This window comes from Schistocerca americana, chromosome 9 (assembly GCF_021461395.2).
Source record: "Schistocerca americana isolate TAMUIC-IGC-003095 chromosome 9, iqSchAmer2.1, whole genome shotgun sequence".
Classification (NCBI taxonomy): Eukaryota; Metazoa; Arthropoda; class Insecta; order Orthoptera; family Acrididae; genus Schistocerca; species Schistocerca americana.
This window is the reverse complement of record NC_060127.1, coordinates 45,449,932-45,470,963: the sequence shown is the minus strand read 5'-3', so window position 1 is coordinate 45,470,963 and position 21,032 is coordinate 45,449,932. Positions and strand designations below refer to the sequence as shown.

Here is a 21,032-nt window from a genome sequence, read left to right as displayed (position 1 = left end):
CCCAGTCAATTCATCATATACATATAAATTTGTGCTGTCTTATTCTTGACTTTATAGAATAAGACACAGAAATTGTGCACCCTAAGGTTAATGACTGTCAAATGCATCAGTAGATGATACCTGGGTAGTGGCATGTTTTGCTGGTAGTCAATAAACAGTGTTTCAGTAGAAGCCTCCTTCCATGTCTCTCCAGATTTATCTCTCAGCGCATTGCACAAATATTCAGCTTTTCTAAGATCCAACTCTTTCTCAGCTGCAAGTTTCTTCTTTTCTTCCTCAGATTCAGTACATTTCATTTGATTTGCAGTTGTGTCACAGATTCTGCAAGTGTCCATTAAAGGGTTCTCAAATGCATAATTAAAGTTCTGTTGAAAGTAAATGCAGTAGTAATTATACAAGACAATAGGTTTATACCTTTTATCCTCTACCTTCAAAATGTGCTGGTTTTGCTCATATTTCTCCATACATGTGTCATACATATTGCTCACATTAAACTCAGGAGACAAATAACATTTATTACTCTTTTCCTGCAGTATTGGGATGTACTTTTTGAAAACTTTTAACATGACAGTCTATCTGTTGTCTAATGATTTCCAGAATTGCATTGGACCTGGTTTCATGCTTTTCTCTCATGTCATATAGAGGTATAATGTTTGCTGCTATGTAACTTGCAATGAACTCTACACATGTTTTTGGCATGCTCATATATTAGACTGAATCCTGTCTTGCATAGCTTAAATTCCTCTGGTCCCATCCTAATCTAAAAAGAAACAATATTGTATTAAACGCCACTATTCTATATGGTAACATATAAAGAGGCATACATTTCTGAAACTGTTGCATTTCACATTTACTTTATATTCAAAACTGCAAGCTTGACAAGTCCTAGCCCTCATTGTTGGTCTAGCACCTCACAATGCTATGTGTAAGAGGGAGTAAAGACTTAACCACACATACTACCATCAGTTTCCTGTGGATATACCTCATTCCTGCATCAAAGATGCAACTAATTTTACTGCACACATATGTGAATTTTACAGTTATCCCCTCTTGCACCAAACCTTTCAATTGGAGATATTCCACATGCTAGATTTCACAGTGTGGAAGAAGCAGAGGACAGAAATAAAGTCTCTATCAGGATGATATTCCATACTGATATTGTCAGGTTACAGATGTCACCCTTCCACATAAGCTTACTGTTACTGGCTGGTTACCTGGTCACAGCCACCAACGCAGGTGCTGGAGATAATCAAACAGCATCCACTCCAGAACAGGAAGTTCCTTGGGTGGCATGTGCTACGCTGGAGTGTGACAAGCCATGTCCCACACTTCCACCCAGCTGTCCCTCTGGCATCATCAAGAAGTGTGGCTGCTGTAACGTTTGCTGGAAATACCTGAGTAAGTAACACAGTGCTTTATTACTAGGTAAAAGGAAATCCCAAGATGGATAATACAGACAAAAGTGGGGAGAGGAAAAGATTCCTCAGGAGGTGATTGGGCGGGCGGGTGGGGAGTAGGGTTGTGTGGCGAGGGGGGGGGGGGGGGGGTGGCACATGAGTGCATATAACAGTTTAGAAAATGGACACCTACCCCTCCCCTCTCTTTTGTCTTTTTAACCTCCACTCCCTCCTCCTCCCCCACCTATCTCTCTCTCTCTCTCTCTCTCTCTCTCTCTCTCTCACACACACACACACACACACACAAAGACACACAGACACACTCAGAAGTACTGTCATTCATTCAATGTGTTCCATAGACCCCCCCCCTCCCAACAAGAAGGAGCAGTTTCAGGAATGTGGAATGTGGCAAGGTATACATTAACAAAAGACAATAAAATGTTATATACATAATCTGTGCACTGTATAGTTTTATATCACATTTTAACATGTCTTTTGTACTCCAATCAAATGATTAGCATATGTGTGTTACAAGATGAATAAATCATAATTCACAACTCCTTCAACAACTGAAGGAGTTGAAAACAAAACAAAATATAAGCTTCTAAGTCAACACAACCAAAAGAGAAGACTATTTATGTCACAAACTAACAAATACACTCATTAAAACCTATAAAGCACTTCCCGTTGATGTAGAATCATGAATTTGGCAAAAAGGAATTTTTGACATCCCAACCAATGGAAAAAATGGTAATTTGTAATTATATCATATGAAAAAAATATTTCTTTTGCTATTTGTTATCCGATGTCAGTCTTGATTTGTATTAATATCACAAAAAAAAATTTCTTTTGCCATTTTGTAGCTACTGTTAATCAGATAAATGAAGGCAAAAGAAATATTTTTTCATGTTATATAATCACAAATCAACATTTTTCCTTTGGTTGTACTTTTAAACATTAACTTCTTGCCAAATTTCATAATTCTAGGCCAATAGGAAGTGCTCTATAGATTTTATTGAGTGAGTTTGTAAGTATCAAAATGTGTGACATATTTATGCTTATCTTTTGGTTGCATTGACTTAGAAGCTTGTATTTGTTATGCCACCAAGGACCTATAGATCTTAGTATGTGACCTAAATTTTAACTTGGTACATTTACCTGTTCCTTAGAAAAGAGGGTCATAACTGATGGACAGACAGACAGTCTATAGTAAAAGAGAAAATATTTTTTTGTGTGATATAATTACAAAATACATTTATCAGATTTTTTTCTTTTGGTTGTTCTGTGAAACCTTGCTTCTTGCCAAATTTCATGATTCTAGGCCAATGGGAAGTACCCTGTAAGTTTTGATGAGTGAGTTTGTGCATATAAAAATATGTGATATGAATGGCTGTATCTTTTGAGTGCATTAACTTCGAAGCTTCAATTTTTTATACTGCCAAGGGATTATAGACTTTAGTATATGACACAGATTTGAACTAGACATGTCTGCCCATTCTTGAGGAAAAGCATTTTTAATGGTTAGAGAGCAGACAGACAGGAGAGAGATGGACAACAAAGTGGTTCAATGAGTTCCATTTTTACTGACTGAGTTAAGGAATCCCAATTAAAACTACAATATACAAGGTATGTCCACAAAGTAAGTTCTATTTTGTTATACAAAACAAACATGTACAGATGCAGAAAAAATGTTTATTGTAGAAAGATCTACAACTGTTAAACTACTTTTCTGCATAGCTTCTGAAATTTTGTAGGCACTTATAGTGTGGCACAAGTTTTTGTGTGACTTCTTCATGGAAGGTTGTTGCCTGTGATTCAACCATGTGGTAATATGTTCTTTCAGTTCATCATCATCACTGACATGTTTACCACCAAGGACAGATTTTAGGTGTAAGAAGAGATGAAAGTCGCTAGAAGCGATGTCCGGGCTGTATGGAAGATGATCAAACGCGTCCCAGTGAAATTCCCATGAGAGTTGTTTGGTCACATTCACAGTGTGACATTGGGCGTTATAGTGGAAACACATTTTCACAGTAATCCACAGCACTTGTTCTGTAATGCGTGGTACAATTTCTTAATGGTCTCGCAGTAACCACGTGCATAGATTGTTTGGTCTCATGGTAAGAAATCAATCAACAAAATGACTCTTTTATCCCAAAAAATGGTGCACATGACTTTTCAAGGTGTCAAGATTTGCTTAGGCTTAACCTTCATTGGCGATGAAAAGTGCCTCCATTTCATTTATTGCCGGTTTGTTTCAGGGGTATCATACGATACCCAAGTTTCATCCCCCGTGATTATAAAGTAAAGAAAACCATTGCCTTCTTCATTGTAGCGTGTTAAAAACTGAAGTGCACTGCCCATCTATTGTTTTTTTTTTGTTTTTTTTTGTTCAGTAAGAATTTTGGGTACCCAACATGAGCAAAGTTTTCGAAATTTCAGTTTTTCAGTAACAATGTCATGAGATTTGCGGAACTTGCACAGCAAGGGCACTAAGTGTAAACTTATGGTTGTGCTTAATCTTCTCTTCAATTGTGTGAACCAGTTCATCAGTAACCACAGATGGGCATCCACTTTGTTCTTCACCTTTCTCTTGATCACGTTCTTTATTGAACAGTCTGACCCCTCTTCTAACCATTGAATTGCTCATAGCATTTTGTCCATAACCCTTGTAGATTTGCTGATGAATTTGCTTTGGTTTAATTTTCTTTGTGTTTAGAAAATGGGTCACAGATCTGATTTCACATGTGGTGGCATTTTCAATTATGGCTGACTTTATAAATAAGCACTACAAAGCACACATCGGCAGCAGCAATCTGAAAATGGCATACATGTCTCCTCCTGGAGTCAGAGTAACTGCTGCACATGCTCAGAACTGCAATCATAGTGCTGCTGTGGATAGAAAGAGAAAGGGAACTTACTTTGTGGATGACCCTCATAAAATTGTTGCTAGTGTTTCTTCATTGATTGTCCTCGGTGTCGACATACTGCATTGCTATACTGGCTGAAGAAAGGGGGCGGAAGTTCAACACTGACTCCTGTAAATGATGTAACCAACAAGTGCACAGTTGCATTTCACAGTTCTTTACTCTCCCTGTTCACAACACCACAATCTTACACAGTTAATATGGCCAGTTCACTGTTGGTTAACTTTTGATAAGCCTCAATAATAGGTTGCAGGCAAACATCAGCATACTGCTACTGTTGAATATCTATGAGCAGGAGAAACTGAACCACACAGTTCACAGTTCTTGCACAGTAATACAGTACATATTAAACAGACACTGTCATTGTTTTAACACAAGGCCTATTCGTATTACACTTATTTCACAGTTAAGTTGATGAATTGTTGTTGGCCCAACCAATACGAGTCCCTCGTCAGAAACGTGGCCATGGACTGACTGACTCGAGACCAAAAATTGGACCTTTTTATATCATCACAATAATAGCTACTGAAACTACACATTGTTTGATGTTTAAGTTACAGAAATTACAATTAAAACATAACTCATTAAATTAACTGAATATATAGAAAAAGTCCATCTTTTTAACAGTTTCTTCTACTAAGCTGAATTATTTGTTTAAATCATGCAATTAACAGATATAACAATACCAGAGAAGGAAAGTTGCCACTCACCATATAGCAGAGATGCTGAGTTGCAATAGGCACAACAAAAAGATTCACACAATTATCTTTCGGCTATAAAGGCCTTTGAAAGCTACAATTGTGTGAATCTTTTTGTTGTACCTATCATGACTCAACATCTCCGCTATATTGTGAGTGGAAACTTTCTTTCTCTGGTATTGTTACATTCCATCCTGGATTTTCCATTGTTTAATTAACAGATATAAATATACAAACACTACTTTTGACAAACCTCATAATTACTTTGGAATTAATTAAGGGCTGGATTTGCTAACATGTTTCCAAATAGATCCAAATAAATACTTAAGGAATGCCAGTGTTTCATCTTCCAAATGTTTACAATTAATATGGAATTTATGTTTGTTTATAAGTCAACAATAAAATTTAAGTTACAAAACAATTACTGATTTTTATCCTATAACAGAAGATATTAACTAGGAATAGTCGAAATAAATTAGTAAATTGATGACATACACAAAATTAAGCACAAAATTAGATGTGGTACTATATTTTTTAAGATTGAGGGCCAACCTTTTTGTTTTATGAAAATGCAGATTATACTCATATATATTAACAGTAATTAGTCAAAAATGAAAAAAATTAATTTTAAGGAGGCAGATGGCAAAGCAAGAGATGAAGTAAAAAGATCCCAGCTTGCTCTGTCGCAAGCTGTATGCTTTGTGTCTTGCATTGTGACTGTCTAACTCACAGTGTGGCTGAAACTAATTTTTATTATTGGCAACAGAAACTATTAAGGAATACATTTAATGGGAAATGAGTGCAAGAATTCCAACATCCATAAAAATGTTTCAGCAAGAGTATGGTTACCTACTTTACACGATATTCTTACAGCTCATTTTTGTTAAATAGACATTTTAATTTCCTTAGGTGAACTTCCAGAAGAGACAGTTCTGTAAAACAATAGAAGTGAAAATACGCAAAACAATTGACCCCTCTTGTGTTTAGGTCAAGTATGTAGTCAACAATCACACAATTTGAAGACAACTCTATTATCATAAATATACTGTATAACAAAAGAAGTGTAACACCCAGAAGAGGAGGAGGAAACAAAATGAAACGTCACCGGTTCTACATCTACACCTATGTCTACATTGATACTCTGCATTCCAACTTATGGTGTGTAGCAGAGCATACCCCACACCACTGCTAGTCATTTCCTTTCCTGTTCCATTTACTTGAAAATAGAATGAGGGGAAAATGGCTGTCTATATGCCTCCATATGACCACTAATTTCCCATATCTTATCTTCACGATCCTTACACACAATGTATGTTGGAGGCAGCAGAATCATTCTGCAGTCCACTTCAAATGCCAGTTTAAATTTTTCAATACTGTTCCTGGAAAAGAGTGTTGCCTCCCCTCTAGGAATTCCATTTGAGTTCCCAAAGCACATCCGTAGCACTTGTGTGTTGTTTGAATGTAAAGGAAACAAATCTAGAAGCCCATCTCTGAATTGGTTTGATGTCTTTCTTTAATCTGGCCTGGTACAGTCCTAAACACTCAAGCAGTACTCAAGAACAGGTTTCACTAGAATCCTATAGGTGGTCACCTTTACAGATGAATCACACTCTCCTACAATTCTCCCAATAAATCAAAGTCAACCATTTGTCTTTCCTATCACAGTCTCACATGCTCATTCCATTTCATATCACTTTTCAGAATTATACCCAGATATTTAAATACTGTGACTGTCAAGCAGGATACTAGATGCTGTATGCAAACATTATTGGTTTGCTTTTCTGCATGAACTTACATTTTTCTACATTAGAGCTTGCTCCCACACTAAATAGAAATCTTGTCTGAGTCATCTTGTCTCCTCCTATGGTCAGTCAGCTTCAACACCCTACAATACACCACAGCATCATCACCAAACAACCACAGATTGCTGCTCATCCCATCTGCCAGTCATTTATGTATATAAAGAATAATAGTAGTCCTGTCACACTTCCTTGGGGCACCCCAGATGGTACCCTTGCCTCTGTTGAACACTCATTGTCTAGCACAACATACTGGGTGCTATAACTTAAAAAGTCTTTGAGATAGTCACATATCTGTGAACCTGTTCCATGTGCTCATATCTTCTTTAACAGCCTTCTATGTGGCACCATGTCAAATGCTTTCTGGGAACCTAGAAATATGGATCTAAGTGTTGCCTTTCATCCATAGCTCAGAGTATATTGTGTGAGAAAAGGGTTAGCTGAGTTCACACAAGTAATGCTTCCTAAAATCATGCTGATTTGTGGACATAAGCTTCTCAGTCTCAAGAAAATTTATTATATTCAAACTGCAAATAAGTTCAAGGCTTCTGCAGCAAACCAATGATCAGGATTTTGGCCTGTAATTTTCTAGGTATATTCTTTTTACTTCATATACACAGAAGTCATCTGCACTTTTTTCCCATTGCTTAGACTATGCACTGGGTGAGAGATTCATGATAAATGCAAGCTTGGTAAGGAGCCAATGCCAAAGAGTATTCTTTGAAAAATGAATAGTGGCAGAACAGGAGGCAGGCATAAAATATAATATATAATGGAAACTGATTAATAATTGCTGCTTGAATTAGTATTAAAAAAAAAAAAAAAAAATTGGAAAGAGTAAGTGAAAGAAATTGGGAGGTACACATATCCAAAGTGAAATTTAACTGGCACTAATACAGGGTGTTCAGAAAGTCTCTTCACAGTGCCATATGATTGTTAGCCACATGTGCCATATGCCGTAGTGAATATACCAAAATGAAACTCAGTGAAATACAAGTTATTAATTTACTGAATATTCATTTTTACTTACAAATTTTCACATTAAATGTTGAAAGCACCCCCCTGTTCAGTTCAATTCATCTAATCATGTTTCCAAACACAAGCTGTAACATTTCTTCTGTAACAGAAGCAGTGAAAGTGGATATTGCGGTTTTCAATTGATTGATAGGTTTTGGACAGTTTTTATACACAATTGCTTTTGCTGCACCCCAGAAGAAAAAGTCAGGTGGTGTTAGGTCAGGCAATCCTGGAGGCCAAAGTCCCTGTGAAATAATGCGATCATCAGCAAGCAGTGACACTGAATTGCAAGCTGTATGCACAGTTGCACCATCTTGTTGAAAATAACCATTCAGTATTTCACTTAACACAAGTTCTCCTATGAATGGATACAGAATGTGACTGTAGTATTGTGCATGTATTGTTTCGTTGAAAAATATGGGGCCCACAATCTGACATTTAGAAATTGCAATCTAAACTCCTATTTTCACAGAATGAAGTGGTTCCTCAAGATAAACAATGGATTCGCAGTACTCCACATATGAGGATTTTGTGTGTTCATGTACCCAGATAAATGAAACCACACCTCATCAGTGAAAAATGTTTAATTAAGAATATCCCTTCCATTTTGTTGAACACATGATCTTCAATGGTTAGCACTTTAACACTTACAAAAATGAAACAAACAAACAAAGAAACTAAACTTAAATGTTCACGTCAACACATAATGACATGCACCAATGATACTGCTGACACTGGCTAGTATAAATGAAACAGTGGAATGTTGGGAGAGTCCATTTGAAGAGGAGTAACCCAGCAGATGAACAATCATGCGACATGCACGGCTTACAATCATACAGCACTGTGGAGAGACTTTTTGAACACCCTGTATCAACAGACCTTCAATATTCAATACATTTAAGGTCAACATTCATCATTTAAATCTACGTACTTCTCGTTATCACCATTGTGCATAGAGCTGGTCACTACCCCCCCCCTCTCCCCCCCCCCCCCCCCACCCCCACCAATGCTGTTACTGGATTGCCCCTCCTCTGCTCATGCAAATTCCTCTTGTCTGCTTTGGTCCTCTTGCAGGGATCTTGGCATTGGCAAAATGATGAACAGGGACAGTTATTTATGTAAATAGCTGTATATAAACTGTGTCTCCATAATAACTTTAATAACACTTCTTTAATGTATGGTTATAATACACATTTTTGATAAATAATATTATCGCTGGTACTAAATAACTTATTAAAGAAAAGAACAAGAGAAAAGAATAATAATATGATCCATTACAAAAACCTGACTGGGATTCCATCCAGACCTGGTGACTTTGTTCTCAACTCCTCCAGTTGTGGTTTGTGAATTGCAATCTATTTCCCTCATAATATACATATGGTAATCATTTGATTCGAGTACTGGAGATACATCAAAATATAGTTAATACAATTTACTCATATAAAGCTATAGTTAATAAAATGGAGTTGTACACTCCTGGAAATGGAAAAAAGAACACATTGACACCGGTGTGTCAGACCCACCATACTTGCTCCGGACACTGCGAGAGGGCTGTACAAGCAATGATCACACGCACGGCACAGCGGACACACCAAGAACCGCGGTGTTGGCCGTCGAATGGCGCTAGCTGCGCAGCATTTGTGCACCGCCGCCGTCAGTGTCAGCCAGTTTGCCGTGGCATACGGAGCTCCATCGCAGTCTTTAACACTGGTAGCATGCCGTGACAGCGTGGACGTGAACCGTATGTGCAGTTGACAGACTTTGAGCGAGGGCGTATAGTGGGCATGCGGGAGGCCGGGTGGACGTACCGCCGAATTGCTCAACACGTAGGGCATGAGGTCTCCACAGTACATCGATGTTGTCGCCAGTGGTCGGCGGAAGGTGCACGTGCCCGTCGACCTGGGACCGGACCGCAGCGACGCACGGATGCACGCCAAGACCGTAGGATCCTACGCAGTGCCGTAGGGGACCGCACCGCCACTTCCCAGCAAATTAGGGACACTGTTGCTCCTGGGGTATCGGCGAGGACCATTCGCAACCGTCTCCATGAAGCTGGGCTACGGTCCCGCACACGGTTAGGCCGTCTTCCGCTCACGCCCCAACATCGTGCAGCCCGCCTCCAGTGGTGTCGTGACAGGCATGAATGGAGGGACGAATGGAGACGTGTCGTCTTCAGCGATGAGAGTCGCTTCTGCCTTGGTGCCAATGATGGTCGTATGCGTGTTTGGCGCCGTGCAAGTGAGCGCCACAATCAGGACTGCATATGACCGAGGCACACAGGGCCAACACCCAGCATCATAGTGTGGGGAGCGATCTCCTACACTGGCCGTACACCACTCGTGATCATCGAGGGGACACTGAATAGTGCACGGTACATCCAAACCGTCATCGAACCCATCGTTCTACCATTCCTAGACCGGCAAGGGAACTTGCTGTTCCAACAGGACAATGCACGTCCGCATGTATCCCGTGCCACCCAACGTGCTCTAGAAGGTGTAAGTCAACTACCCTGGCCAGCAAGATCTCCGGATCTGTCCCCCATTGAGCACGTTTGGGACTGGATGAAGCGTCGTCTCACGCGGTCTGCACGTCCAGCACGAACGCTGGTCCAACTGAGGCGCCAGGTGGAAATGGCATGGCAAGCCGTTCCACAGGACTACATCCAGCATCTCTACGATCGTCTCCATGGGAGAATAGCAGCCTGCATTGCTGCAAAAGGTGGATATACACTGTACTAGTGCCGACATTGTGCATGCTCTGTTGCCTGTGTCTATGCACCTGTGGTTCTGTCAGTGTGATCATGTGATGTATCTGACCCCAGGAATGTGTCAATAAAGTTTCCCCTTCCTGGGACAATGAATTCACGGTGTTCTTATTTCAATTTCCAGGAGTGTATTTAGACATAGATATAACTTTTTTGTGAAAAGATACCTTTACAGATTCACATAACAAGACAACTAATAAGCTACATCCTGCTCAGATATCCAGTTCGTTGTTCATGAAATATTCAAGTGAGCAGTAGCATCACTGAAGCAGAGTATCATGTAGGTTGATTTTCAGTGAATCTAGGTTCACACTCAGAATGTTCTTGGCTCTTAGTATGTTGTAAGTTTTCATTTCCATATACTGGGAAGTCTGACCATATGAATTTAAACAATGTGCAGGAAGCATAAAATTTTCTTTATTTCTTGTATTATAAGTGTGATGTAAGCAGTTCTCCTAGGATAATTCTAAACTACTATACAAAAGAATGTTAATATTATGGGTGCATAGGGAGGGAATTGTTAATTATTTCAGATTTTTAAATAATAGACAACATGACTTCCATGGATGCATAACACACATGTTTCTAATAAATCTTTTCTTTAGTTTCAGTACACATATTAAGTTGCTCAAATTTCCCCAATACACAAAACCATACCCTATAACTGACTGGAAGTATCTATGGTACATAAGTTTGCTTGTGTCCATGTCAGTGGCATTTCCCAATATTTCCCTTGAAAATGCAAAGCTACATTGTTTGTTTACTAGATATTCCTCATATTTGTTCCAATTTAAATTCATGTCTAGGTTTAATCCTAAAAATTTCAATGAATCCACATCTTCCAGATTTCGATTTTTATAGTTTATTTTAATTTCCTGCGATGTTGACTGTTTTGTTCTGAACTGGATCACATGGGATTTTGGGATGTTAGGGATTAATGCAACACCATTCGTCAGCTGTCCACATTTCCTAGTCACTGCACCACTCGAGACACAGTACTTTGTGTTGTGGTGTTAATGTGAGCCAGGATGGCAGCTCCGTAGTATTGCTACTTCTAGTACTCAACCAATGGTGTGAGGTGACAGAATATTGCTGGGAGCTCATTGCTTGTAATTGGATAGCAGGCACAGTTGTGAATGGCTAACAATGTGCTCAGTTGACAATATGGCAATTCTCTCTCATGATGGTCAGAGGTGGTCGAATCTCAATAACAAGTATGCCTACCCTCACGTAACAGTGCAGTCAAACTACAGACCCTCACTTAATGGTGCAGTCAGACTTCAGAACGGTGTCATATCTGATTACCCCACAAATCTGGATACTGTTGCGTTCAACTGACTGATCAAATGGGGATCCACCGTGAGGCCCCTTTCACACACTTTCAATTGCCGATACTGCTGCCTCACACAAATATGCAGCAACTCCATGTCTTTTACAGCTATCACTTGATATATGACTCACTCAGTATGTGAGATTGAACACAGCCCTTATACACCATACCAGGCCTGGCAATAACACTAAACACAGACAACACTAAAGCATTCTGGTGGCCATTCTACATGCCACAAAGAAATGCAACTATAGTCACTTACATATCCATCAATGGAGCATAAGAGTACAATGTTATTCTGACATCCAACCATATCTTCTGGGTGCTACACTTTTTTTAGGCAGTATATATTGCTAAAAAGGGAAATGACTTGCACTATCCATCACTCAACCTTCGTGTGGCACAGAAAGGAGTGAGGCATTTGGTGATAAAAATCTTGGGTCATCTACCCACTCAGAGATGTAAATAATTTGATAAATAATAAAATTAACTTCAAACCCAAACTGAAATCATGTCTGCTCAACAACTCCTGCTCAATTGTAGAGGTTCTGAATATTTAATACTACAAAAAGAGAGAGAGAGAGAGAGAGAGAGAGAGAGAGAGAGAGAGAGAGAGAGAGAGAGAGAGAGAGAGCGAGAGAGAGAGAGAGACTGAACATAGTTAAATATAAATTACCATATGTATGTAAAATAAATAGATATATAAAGAGAAAAGAATAAAAAAACTCATATATGTTGGCATATTTTCTGCCAAGAAGCTGTACTATAATTTCAGAACTGGCTCATTCCATAACAAGAGGTTGCAGTTGTGCCCCACAGAACATGTAAATAACTATTTAATGACATCAAGCATCTTACCTGCTTTGACCAAGGCCTTGCTCTAATGCACACATCTTAGTGGCATTCTATTTGCCTGTTTAGATGAAGGACAGCTGTGTCGCAAGTTCCTTCAAGGAAACACACTGTGTGGTCCTGGTCTTGTCTGCAGCAGTAGTGGCATATGTGAACATCTGCCTAATGTTTCCAGCAGTGAGGAGGAGAGCCCTGAGTGAATGACTTCACTGAAATTTAGAAGGTGATATAAGATGTAAATATGTATCTCAGACAATAAACAGAATGTGTAATGCTTCAAAGCCAGTACTTTAGCAAATATAAAGTCCTGTAAGCAAGTGCTAATAAACTGCCAACATGTTCTGATTGTACTCCTCAACCAAAAATGTTTTAAATAAGAGTTGTTGAAATGGATTTATTCTTCTCATAAGATGTGTCTTGGACAATTCAGAGAATCCGTACTTGATCCAGATAGTAACATTATTTTATTGTTTTCATCTTACATTTGACAGAAATAATATAAATTGGAGGTAAAACACAGTAAGTTTCTCACAGAATGAACTGATAAACAGATAAATTTGTAGCTTACTATTAGACACTGAGGTGACAAAAGTCATGGGATACCTCATAATATCATGTCAGACTCCCTCTTGCCTGGTGTGGTGCATGGACTCAAACAAATCATTGAAAGTCCCCTGTAGATTTATTGGCCCATGCTGCCTCTATAGCCGTCCATAATTGTAAAACTGTTGCCAGTACCTCTTGATTCTGTCCCATAAATGTTCAATGGGATTCATGTTTGGCATTCACTCAAACTGTCCAGAATATTTTTCAAATCAATCAGGAACAACTGTAGCTCAGTGATATGGCATACCATCATCCATAAAAAAGCCATCATTGTTTGGGAACATAAAGTCCATGAATGCCTACAAATGGTCTCCAATTAGCTGAACATAACAAATTCCAGTCAGTTGTCACTTCAGTTGGATGAGAGGACCCAGTTCATCCCATGTAGACATAGCCCACACCATTGTGGAGCCTCCACCACCTTGCACAGTGCCTTGTTGACAACTTGGGTCTATGGCTTTGTGGGGTCTGCACCACTTTTGAATCTCTTAACAATTAAAATCAGGACTTGTCTGACCAGGCCACAGTTTTCCAGTCATCTAGGTCCACCCAATATGGTTTCAAGCCCAGGAGAGGTGCTGCAGATGAGATCTTGCTGGTAGCAAAACCACTCACATTGTTCGTCTGCTTCCATAGCCCATTAACACCAGATTCTGTCACACTGTCCTAATGGATACATTAGTCATACAGCCCACATTGATTTTTGCAGTTATTTCATGCATTGTTGCTTGTATTTTAGTACTGACAACTCTATCCAAATGCCATCACTCTTGGTGGTTAAGTGAAGGCCATTGGTCACTACTTTGTTTGTGGTGAGAGGCAATGCCTGAAATCTGTATTCTTCCCATGCTCTTGACACTGTGGATCTCAGAATATTGAATTCCATAATGATTTCCAAAATTGAATTTCCCATGCATCTATCTCCAACAACCCTTCCACATTCAAAGTCTTTTAATTCCCATTGTGCAGTGATAATCATGTTGGAAACCTTTTTACATGAATTACGTCAGTAAAAATGGCAGCTCCATCAATCCACTGCTGTTTTTACCTTGTGTACATGATACTACCACCAACTGTATATGAACATAACACTATCCCATGACTTACGTCACCTTACTGTGTCTATTGAGTAACTGTTTTACATGACAGAACTGTATTAGTATTACGTTACAGTTCTTAGTGTCTATTGTACTTTAATAGCATTTTGCAGTTTTATTACTAATTCTGAGTTCCCTTCTGTAGCTGAATCAGTTTTGTGCAAGGCATTTGAAGGATGGTGTACAAAAGGTGGGCCTCCATGATTATATTTGACAAATATGCTGACATGGTGTGAAAGTGTTATACTAACATATTTTACATAAATGCATGTAGTAATATTTATTACAATATTATTATAATTTCATATCTCACTTACATATAAAATGATTTAAGTACCTTTCTTTGAATACTACAGTTTTATTACAGATTAGAATTTACCACATGTAATGGTACTAACTTGGTGGTGGATCAAAATTCCTTGGTGTTGCACCAGAAATGAAATCTCATAACCTGAAATTACTTTTATTGGAATTCATACAGTTCAATGACAAACGCAACATACTTGACTTCAAATTTTCACATATTCAAATTTATTCAAATTAAACATTTTCTAGCTTACACTTCCTTTTATATTTCACAAACACTAGACTAGCACATATACTTTACGATTAATAGCAGAGGTAACATATTACATTAACTGTTCTGTATCAAATTTAACGCTATTGTCAACACATACTTGAATTTTCACAAATCACAGTTCATGAGACAATAGACAATTAGATATAATTTCCATAGTGCATTACAGACCTATTGAATGAAGTATTTATCTTCATGCACACTCTGACAGAGAAATGATGATTGAGTGGGTTCGGAGTGTAAAATTTCATATATGTGTTAATCATATGCTTGTTCATTGTAGACTTACACTAAGAAATTAACAAAATACAGCAAAGTTACTATGTGATGTTATTGTGATGACTGCCAAGCCTGGACTCCTAATAATTCTTTAACTTCATAATGTTAACCTACAAACTGACCTGCAGATGTTGACTGATTCCTTTCTGGCTGTAGACTGAAGATTTCTGTGTGGTGTGGAATATACGTAGACTGGAATATGTATATTTTGTGATTTTTGGTAATTACATTTTAGTTCATAAAACTGCAAAGTGAATATTTAGTGGTTTTGAAAACCTGTTGTTTCCAAAAATAATCTGATTTAACTGAATTATATCTGGCTTGAAAATTATTAAAGTTTAAGGTATTATTTTAGTAATACACTGTATGCTCCTATAGTGGATTCCCCACTTTCATCCAAAATTGCCATATTTGAAATTTTGATAATTTTGTTAACTTCTTAATTAGATGTTTATTGTATTAACCTAGTGTGGTATATCTGATTTAGAAAAATTAGGGCAACAAAAGCATGATATCACACATAGTACTGAAACTCACCAAAGGTCTTGTGGCAATCCCACAGTAATTGAATCAGCTAATATAATAAAACTCTCCAGTCAACTATGTAGCTCTCTGCTTCAGGACTGTCTTTGTAGTCAGCTCATTCTGAGTTTCTGTAGTAAGCACACATGTTCTTATGTACTGCTGCTGAGCAATAAAGTGTACTTATTCTGCATTTGTGGTCTCAATCAGTCTATTGGGAGCATTGTTACTTGGACCCTCCCCATGGACTCAAATGATGAAATTATCCTTACTAAATTACTTAATTACTAAATATATTACTGAAGTTAATTAGTTTTGGGAAAAATGATAGCAGATACTGGGTAGAGTGAAAGTAAGGCTATCCAACTAGCAATGTCAGTTCTCTGAAAGTTAGTGATAGAAGAGGAATTTGAGCAAATTCAAGACTGCCTTTCTTATACTACAACATTGACACTCCCACTACCCACAACCTACCAACCTCAAAGTAATGGACCAGTGAAACTCTGGCACCCCACAGTCAAAACAGCCCTCATGTGCAACTGAGGGGAGTGGGCAGAAACCGTGTCACAGTCACTTTTAGGTATGCTTTCAGATAAAGGGAAATTCTACATGCATCCTAACAGAAATCCTTAATAGGAAACCACTAGTTCTACTAGTGTACCTCACAAAACCATCTCAACCACCAGTAGAGAAAGAACCTCCTCTGCTCAACAGCAAGGTGAAGCAGCACATTGTTCATCTCAAGATACCATGACAAACACATACACTCCTGGAATGGAAAAAAGAACACATTGACACCGGTGTGTCAGACCCACCATACTTACTCCGTACACTGCGAGAGGGCTGTACAAGCAATGATCACATGCACGGCACAGCGGACACACCAAGAACCGCGGTGTTGGCCGTCGAATGGCGCTAGCTGCGCAGCATTTGTGCAACGCCGCCGTCAGAGTCAGCCAGTTTGCCGTGGCATACGGAGCTCCATCGCAGTCTTTAACACTGGTGGCATGCCGCGACAGCGTGGACGTGAACCGTATGTGCAGTTGACGGACTTTGAGCGAGGGCGTATAGTGGGCATGCGGGAGGCCGGGCGGACGTACCGCCGAATTGCTCAACACGTGGGGCGTGAGGTCTCCACAGTACATCGATGTTGTCGCCAGTGGTCGGCGGAAGGTGCACGTGCCCGTCGACCTGGGACCGGACCGCAGCGATGCACGGATGCACGCCAAGACCGTAGGATCCTACGCAGTGCCGTAGGGGACCGCACCGCCACTTCCCAGCAAATTAGGGACACTGTTGCTCCTGGGGTATCGGCGAGGACCATTCGCAACCGTCTCCACGAAGCTGGGCTACGGTCCCGCACATGGTTAGGCCGTCTTCCGCTCATGCCCCAACATCGTGCAGCCCGCCTCCAGTGGTGTCGTGACAGGCGTGAATGGAGGGACGAATGGAGACATGTCGTCTTCAGCGATGAGAGTCGCTTCTGCCTTGGTGCCAATGATGGTCGTATGCGTGTTTGGCGCCGTGCAGGTGAGTGCCACAATCAGGACTGCATACGACCGAGGCACACAGGGCCAACACCCGGCATCATGGTGTGGGGAGCGATCTCCTACACTGGCCGTACACCACTGGTGATCGTCGAGGGGACACTGAATAGTGCACGGTACATCCAAACCGTCATCGAACCCATCGTTCTACCATTCCTAGACTGGCAAGGGAACTTGCTGTTCCAACAGGACAATGCACGCCTGCATGTATCCCGTGCCACCCAACGTGCTCTAGAAGGTGTAAGTCAACTACCCTGGCCAGCAAGATCTCCGGATCTGTCCCCCATTGAGCATGTTTGGGACTGGATGAAGCGTCGTCTCACGCGGTCTGCACGTCCAGCACGAACGCTGGTCCAACTGAGGCGCCAGGTGGAAATGGCATGGCAAGCCGTTCCACAGGACTACATCCAGCATCTCTACGATCGTCTCCATGGGAGAATAGCAGCCTGCATTGCTGCAAAAGGTGGATATACACTGTACTAGTGCCGACATTGTGCATGCTCTGTTGCCTGTGTCTATGCACCTGTGGTTCTGTCAGTGTGATCATGTGATGCATCTGACCCCAGGAATGTGTCAATAAAGTTTCCCCTTCCTGGGACAATGAATTCACGGTGTTCTTATTTCAATTTCCAGGAGTGTAGTTCACACAAAATCTTTGTTCATTAATCTCCAAAGGATTGCAACCTACATAATGCTGACAGATGACACTGTTCACCCGGCATTGCAACTGCCCTACTCGGCCCTGCCAAGAGTGATTAAATGGGGAAAAACATGTTTAACATCTTACTGCATGGGAAACCAACGACTGTTACCATCAATGGACTTGAGCCGATGTGGATCCTACAGAATACCTCCAATGCATCTGTAAATAGCACTGATTGCACAGATGACAGTACTTGCATCAGTCTAAATGACAACATATTTGTAATGTGAGCAGACATGCAACAGTTTCATTATGATGAGATTTCAGTTAAACTAGCCAATGACCTTCTTGTCATGGAGAATGGCACAGGGAACGTTGGTGCAATGAGTGGATATCTCCTGGAATATTCTCTTGCCATTACAGACTTCCACAGGATATTGACCAGGTACTGTCACTACCTGGTTGTCAGCAGACAGAACCCACACTTTCACAGTTACTAAGAAACAACCACAGTTTCAGCATTTGCCAGCATTGCAGGATACACCTGTAGCTATGGTCCCACTACTTCCACCATTTAAGGCTCCACCCCACTCCAGTGCTGATAAGCAATCTCATTATGGACAACCACAATAACTTTCCCTTCATCTAATACAATATCATCTTTACTGACTAGCAGCAATCACACCTCACTCATCCACTTGCACCAACAAACTGTCCAACTGTGCCATGCTTAGGCAGCTAGCCATGGTATGGCTGGTCAGGCATGCCTGCATGAAGAAATCAACAGAAGTGTTAATCCCCCCCCCAGTGTTCTGTATGGAGGGGGGGGGGGGGGCTCTGTGTCAGCTGTTGGTTAATATAAGAATACTCTCTGGTCAGCAGTGCCTAAACTTTAACTATGAATATTAGTTAAGTTAGTTAGTCTTTGGAAAAGTGAAACTAACTACTGGAAAGCCTGAAATTAGGACTATCCAACTAGCTATGCCAATTCTCTGAAAGTTGGTGACTAGCTTACACTAATTTTACCATTGCATGCTGTTGCAAGAACTTCATTGATCAATTTCTCTTAACTAGCAATGTTTGAAACAAAACTAAATGTGGCACTAGTTTCAGTGTACTGGAAATTATGAGATGAATAATAAGGTTATGTAAAATATTGTACAAATAGAATTTTGGTAGTTTTGGGTCTATTGGTACACGCACTGCTCTTTAGTTTAACAAAGCTGAAAAATCTGTACGTGACTGGCAGAGTTAGAGATGGTATAAACACAAAATATTTTTTACATGGATTTTACATCAGTACTCCTTTCTTTTACAATCATCCTTGTAATTGACTTCATATTTCTTTGTGCACACATGTACCAAAAATTCAGCTGCAGTGTTATAGCAATCATCAATGATGATAGCTTCAAGATTCCTGTTAACAAAGAGAGAAACTTCATGTTCTTTTTTATACCTGTTGGCAGGTTGTTGTATAGCTGCTTAAATTGTGCTTTTTTTAAAAGCAGAGGTATGCATTGTCTGAATATGGGGTTTCATTTCATGTTTTGTTACATGATCTCAGATATTCACATTTTTGCTGACTTTGTCAGCGTTGCTTTTAACTAATGTACATGTTTCATATGTTTGAAGACTGCCAAGAGGTAAAATAACTGATTTTTAGAGGAGTTCTGCAGCTGTCTGCAGTCAGTTTCTGATGGATAGGTCATTCTATTCTGTTTGTAAAATGTGTTGATAAGAACTTACTGAATAAGTGACTACTTGAACCATTTCCTAGCCATCAGTACTACACAAGAATTATTTAGATGAGTTTGTTTTCATTTAGTTATTGTATAGTTTCAATATGTGTAAAGCATGATGAAAAAGTATCTCTTTGCGAACTTTGCTGCAGCGTATATTCAGTGTAATGTTACTCCAATGTAGTTAATGAAGCACCAACTTTTAGCCAAGGATTAGTGTGGCATTTGCATCTTTCCAATTTACATGCAGTAAATGTGTAAATGTGAAGTATGGTGACATTATTACCAAATGTGTCCAACCAGGAGCAACATGCTGTTGTTCTCTTGTTGGATGCCAAAGAACAAACATTGTTAGACATCAATCAGGGAATGAAAAAGGTGTATGGGGCAGCATGTCTGTCAAAAACCGCCATTGTGGAATGGTGTGATATGGGGTGCTGTTGCTTCGTGAGAAAACATTTTTATGCATTTTTATTTATTATCTTTTTTTCCATATAGTCACCAACTGGTGACTTTTGCAAACATCATAGCATTTTTATGCAATTTTTGTACAAACAGTAGAAATTTGCCACATGTACAAGAAGCCACTTACGGCAATGGCACTTGGCAATGTATGGTAAGTACTTCATAATGTAACATATAGTTGTTTCATAGTATAGGCATTTGAATTTACAGCATGTTGTTACAAAAATAATATATATTACCATCCCCTCAGCATAGTACACCATATAAATAGAAGATTTGGGCCTACTTTTAAGAATAGCTACATTTTAATATCAGTATTCATTGAGTGAGTACAAACATTTGAGATAAAATGAAGATACTGTTAGATATTTTTGCTGTACAAAGGTTTCCCTACATGAATCTCTGTATCATAGTCAATGCATGGCCCTGATTACTCTTTTCCGCAGTGTTAGGATTCTGTTCATGTGTCTATCAGCAGCACATCCCAATATCTCTATTCCATAATTAATATATGCAAATATTGTTACATAATAAGCAATTTTTAATGTTTGTTCAGAGACTAATTTCAATAGTTTGCTAGTTAAGTGCAGATAACTGCTGATTTTATTGCATAAAAAATTGATATGGTCTACCGATCTACGATTTTTGTCAAGGTATATCCCCAAAAATTTACATTTGTCAGTGTCTACTTTTTTGATGCAACTTATATTATCAATACAGGTTTGGTATGAATTAACAAGTTTAAATGGTAATAGCTGGGACTTGCTAATACT

General features: G+C 39.4%; 1 protein-coding gene across 3 annotated transcripts in view; it reads left to right on the top strand.

Moving 5' to 3' along the window:
* LOC124550865 overlaps window positions 1-21,032 on the top strand; it is a 106,172-nt gene that overhangs the window by 19,314 nt on the left and 65,826 nt on the right. Inside the window, exons 2-3 of one of the 3 annotated variants that reach the window (XR_006967735.1) lie at window positions 1,166-1,398; window positions 12,854-13,007. Coding sequence is in view for 1 of the 3 variants with exons in the window: in XM_047125608.1 (XP_046981564.1) it covers window positions 1,166-1,398; window positions 12,854-12,984 (364 nt within the window). In the remaining 2 variants the exon portion in view is untranslated. Of the gene's footprint in view, window positions 1-1,165; window positions 1,399-12,853; window positions 13,117-21,032 lie in introns of those variants that run through there. The other 2 variants (XM_047125608.1, XM_047125609.1) reach the window with 2 other exon arrangements.